The 5,262-nt window shown below is 48.2% G+C and overlaps 2 protein-coding genes across 2 annotated transcripts; both read right to left on the reverse strand.

Moving 5' to 3' along the window:
* Positions 1-1,770: 1,770 nt before the first annotated feature.
* On the reverse strand, positions 1,771-3,309 carry CTRU02_207861 (uncharacterized protein; the record flags this gene model as incomplete). The annotated part of the gene is made up of 1 exon (XM_070204973.1): positions 1,771-3,309. The coding sequence occupies one exon, from the start codon at positions 3,307-3,309 to the stop codon at positions 1,771-1,773; it is 1,539 nt and encodes a 512-aa protein (XP_070061506.1).
* Positions 3,310-4,504: 1,195 nt separating this feature from the next.
* CTRU02_207862 (uncharacterized protein) lies at positions 4,505-4,693 on the reverse strand (the record flags this gene model as incomplete). Its single annotated transcript, XM_070204974.1, has 1 exon — positions 4,505-4,693. One exon carries the CDS (start codon positions 4,691-4,693, stop codon positions 4,505-4,507), a length of 189 nt encoding a protein of 62 aa, XP_070061507.1.
* Positions 4,694-5,262: the final 569 nt, after the last annotated feature.

A 5,262-nucleotide genomic window follows, 5' to 3' on the forward strand; every position in this document is an offset into this window, starting at 1 on the left:
CTCATTTAAAGTCCTTATATCAATAACATAAAGGACTCCATTCTCACTTGTTTCTGGATATTCTATAAATGTAGGTAGAAAGATTACTTTTTGAGCAAGTACATGAACATCCCTGAGGCTATTATGCCCAGAACGGGTTGCCTCTGATGAAACAAGTGTTGGAGGTATTTCTGAATCGGTTTCGAGTTGATCCTGAATCGATTTAGAACTAATTCCAAAGTCGTTCTCATATATCCCTACCTCCTCATTTACTGGTAAGCCAGACTGGGCCTGGGCTGGTAGTTGATAGTAAAGATTTAAGTCTTCTTCAGCTTCTGCATCAAGACTAGTAGGTTCTAATAGAGGACTTATTCCCTCTAGGCGAGGGAAGAGATTTTCAATCGATTGAAGAGCCATTGTAAATCGATTCGGAACGGATTTGGAAGCGTTTCAATGTCGTATGTTCTTACAAAAAGTATGTCAAGGGTGAGGTTTCAAACCGCGCTAAGGAATTTCAACCTGACCATAGCTAACTAGCTGACCATGGTCAGCTGATCTCAGGGTAGCCCCACAAATCACAAAATAAGTGGGTAATTGGTCAGGTTATCCCCCCCCCCCAATGGTCGCCTTGACCACACCCTCGGGTGAGGTTTCAAACCGCGCTAAGGAATTTCAACCTGACCATAGCTAACTAGCTGACCATGGTCAGCTGATCTCAGGGTAGCCCCACAAATCACAAAATAAGTGGGTAATTGGTCAGGTTATCCCCCCCCCCCAATGGTCGCCTTGACCACACCCTCCTGACGGCCGCCACCACTGGTCTTAGCCAGCCTCCACAGCCCTCTAGCCAGTTAGTTAGTTCTTCCAACCAACAACACCACTTTTCCCATTCTGAGCGTTCTGTGCTGGTTTCGCCCACAATAAATGTAACACCGCTGGTGGAATACCTAACATCTCGTAGGCGATATGCCGCATCGCATACGCCGGTGCCTATGTTATTCTGGCCAGTCGACTGGTTACACGGGTTGGCAACAGACTGCGACGTGGACAAACGCAGCAACTACGCGTTGGTTAGCCGGCCTCCTGCATTAGGCCTGCATCAATCTGCACAATGATTGCAATCCAACCTCAAACCCCTGTGGCCAATGGCACCAAGTTCATTCTGGTTAACTACAAAGCTTACTCGCCCAAATGTAGACGGGTTTTCCGAAGACTCGTCTGTACCCTTGATTTTGTGACTCGGAAAAGATTCTCCTAATGCCCATGTTGTGGATCATCGCTGATGAATTCCATCAATTTCACCGGACCGTTATCTAGCTACCCAAGTTGAGGCAAACGCATCGCCAGAAAGTCAATTATCGACAGCAATGCTAGGGTAAATCCAAAGCCTCTGGATATATTCTATCATTTGAAGACGAATGCACCTGTCCGAACATGTTGCTTTTGTTGCTTATGGTTGTGAAGGATCTTGGGAGATTGCGGCAGTTTGCATTGAAGAGCAGCCAAGCCAGCAAGGACTTCCCGTGCGGCTCGTTTGTAACGTGCTGCGGTACATGTGAGAAGTCGAAAATATACGGTGACTGCTTTAGGTTCTAGAGGACTGCGCAAGTACAGGTAACTAAGGTTATTCTATTCAAATATCACTTCTAGCCGCAGTTTCATGCAATGAGGTGTATTATATGCAAAACAAAATCACAGATATCAACTGCCTAAATAATATGAATTAAAAAATACTCACGAAATAGAGACTTGGATGCGACGCTTAGGATCTGGAACTCTAATGAGAAGCACCTAGGCATCATATAATCTAAGACCGTTCTCCTCCCGTGCCCGCCGCCTCATCTCCTCACTCGAACATATTAATAACTCCCAACTAGCCGCATTAGCCTGGGCCCCCGCCGAATAGACGCCGCCGTCGGGATTAGAGTCCATCAACGCATAGTCATGTGCCTGGATCCCGGAGTCGAGCCATGTCGTCGTCGGCTCCTTATCGCGGACCGCCGCATCCTCACACTCGGAGTTTGTTCGCATGTCGACAATATCGCACCCCAGTTCATTGGCATGTTGCTCCAGGTAGTCGACGTAGTAGTTTCTGTTGGGGCTGTTTGGCCAGCTGTGAGTCTGTGTCTGCCGCGCCTGGTCCCAGAGCTCCGAGCACGGCTGCGGCGCGAGATCTTCCCAGAGAGCTCTGTAGTCGCCCGCGATGCATGCCATGGCCACCTGCAACTTCATGTCCGGCCGGCGGCGGACAAGCTCCTTCAGCGTCTCTTCTGCCGGGATCAAGGGCCACCAGATCATCGCGGGTACCTCCCATTTACCCGGGCTGGATGGGGTGATGTGTGACAGGTCGTTGACCATGATGAAGCGCGCCAGGACAGCGGTCCTGATGGAACGGTTGCTTGGACCGATTTCCTGAAGAGACCACCACTTGGCAAAGGTGGTGTTGTGGTAGATGCCGCGGATAACGGCCGCATGCTCGTCATGGAGCATGTTTGGCCGGCGGAGGCGTACATATCGTTCAATATTTCCCTCGTAAGCCGCCATGAGGATTAATGCATCCTTATTAGTAGTCGGCAGGTGTGAGAGGAGGGGCGTATAGAAGAGCATAAGGTGCTCAGGGGCGAGTTCCTCATTATTAGTCTTTTCTGATGAGGTTTCGTCGATATTGTAGTCTTCAGCGATGTTGAAGTAGTGCTTACCCCATTCCTGGTACGCATCTAGCCCGTGTCGGACGTTCAGTGAGGACCGCACAGCTGTGTCGCCATTCATGAACGCGGGTGACGATGGGCTGTCGGGATGGGAAGACCGGGCGTAGTCGTTTAGGATTACGTAGCACACAGGCTGGCGTATTATGTTGTTGAATATGGCTGTAGATCCCTCTTTTGAGGAATTGTCTCTAGCCTCTTCCGCGATGGAGATTTCAGGCAGGAGACCGAGTTCGTTGTAAAGGCCAGCATAGCCAGCTACGGCACAGGCCCGGCCGACCACATACCGCATGTCGGGGTAACGCTTAGCCAGTTGGCGGTAGGTTTCTTCGTTAGCCACGTCCGGATACCAAATGCAATACGGCTTGTCATCGTCGGTCGTCATTTCCGGGATGGCGTTACTCATAATAAGCCGGGCGTTGCGGGCGCGGGCAAAGGCTCTGTTATGCGATTCTGAGCAGAGACTCCGGATCTGTTCCGACATTGCAAAAGCTTCATTGTGACGGATCCCGTGTATCACGCACGCCGAGACCCAGTGGCCCAGGTCAGTTGGCAGCCTGTGGCCACGGAGTGCGTCCCGATGGTCGTCGCCCGGCGGCGGCCGTGTCACGAGCGCAGCGTCCATCCTCTCGAATGAACCAGTTATCTCAGTCGGAGGCACTAATAATATGGATTTAAGATGGAGGGGAGGAACATGAGCCAGCCAAGGACACGGAGGATTGACAAGTCCCTTTTAGTGTCCGCACATGTGTTGAAGCCAATTGAAGAGAGTGTATCTGCGGGCAACCCTAGAAATTCAGGTGTGGATGCTGTGCGCAAAGAACCCTTGTCGCTTTGATTAATCCCTGCACTGTGCCAACGGTCTTTAAGGCCCAGGTCATATAGACTGCTACGCTTATCAAAATTGCCTTCTCCATGACTCTGAGATTATACAGCACTGTCTGTGAGTCAAGGCGAAGCTTTTAAGACACACAATATGCTCAATAAAACAACGTAACGGTATTCTAACCTATAGCACTGTCTTGTTATCTGCAAACGACAATGTCGTCAGTGAGAGGCTCGTTTAGCCCATAGTCGTGGCTACACAGCATAAATTCGCTGAAGTGAGGTCGCTACATTTGTCCCGTTGTTTCAAGACATATTTGCGGTCATGAGCTACCCGTCTTATGTGCACCTACTGTGTATAATTAGACTACATTGAATTTGACAGTCGAGTAACCCAGGTATAAGTTAAATCAGAGGCTAAGAAGGGGCCGAAGGCTTTCGAAATCGTATTCAGTGGGCTCGGCCATAGCTCTTACATGGTAGATAGCCTTAGATTTTCACAGATGTGGGCAGTGACCAGTATGAAACCAGCGGCATCTTGATCAATGAAATCTATTTTCAACAATAAGATTCACGTTCAACAATCAATATAACGTAGTCTGTTTCAATTAAACACCTTGACAATTATTTACAACGTTGAACTGAGAGGCATGCCTCGGTGATCTACGGCATACAGTTGGACTCTTAGGCTTTGTTTTCCAAACTATTGCTGATAGAACCTTCCCTACTTCAAATTGAGCTGCCCCTCTGGGTGCGACAAAGTAAAGCTCGTATAACCATTTGCAGGCCAGTTGTGGCAGTCAATTTGTTGTCGAGTAAGTTATTGAATGATCGGCATGTCCAGCAACCATCGTCCATCGATGTGATTGCTCTCTTTGTTGCAAGACAACATGTGTGGTTGTAAGGAGTTTTACTAGCTAAAGCGAACCATGTTCGTTAGACAGAGCTCCATGGACTTTTTCTTTTAGTCTGTTTACTTACTGCTAACCAATTGTCTAATCATCGTCGCAGTTGAATGTCGTTCCACCATCCGCACATTTCGCATCGCGAGCCTTGCAATGAGTGCTATCGGGCTTGACGTTGGCAGGGCAGCAGAAGTCACAGGCCGTTCCTTGAACGACAGCGCCGCAATTTGCTGGCTGGACGCAGTGTTGAGCGAAACGAGGTGTGAGTGAGGAGGGCATCGCAACCGCCAGCGGAAGCAGAGCAAGAAGGAATCTGTTGCGATAGTTGGAATACGGAGTCGTGTGGCACTTCCAGCCACACGCCCGCCAGGCTGAGAGGCCCAAGCCTCCCAGACCCACGTGACAGGCCAAGGGGGAATATCCCTACCTTCTAGTCAACAACACTACTTTCAACTATTATAAACTATCGATTAAAACTAATTTACTATTATTTATTATTAACAAATAGAATTCCGTTTTACCCCTTATAAAACCTATACTAATCAGTAGTAAACCTTATAGTTGCTATTAATTTAGTTAACTTTATAATTACTATTCTACTATAGTGTTACGGCTAGCTATCTGACAGTAGGGTTCTGCTAACAGAAGGTGTAGTAAGAGACTAATACTGGTTCGTAGAGGTCGTTCTGGTAGATCGTAGGGTTAGGGTAAGGTGATTAGTCTTATACTATAGTAACGAGGTTCTTAGTATTTATAATACTGAGAGGTAAGCTGAAAGTTATTCAAGGATGAATTACAAGTTGATTGCTGAAGAACTATCTAGAGGGCTTAAGCAGGTACTTAAGTCC

Source organism: Colletotrichum truncatum (genome assembly GCF_014235925.2).
Source record: "Colletotrichum truncatum strain CMES1059 chromosome Unknown Contig_0004, whole genome shotgun sequence".
NCBI classification, from domain to species: domain Eukaryota; kingdom Fungi; phylum Ascomycota; class Sordariomycetes; order Glomerellales; family Glomerellaceae; genus Colletotrichum; species Colletotrichum truncatum.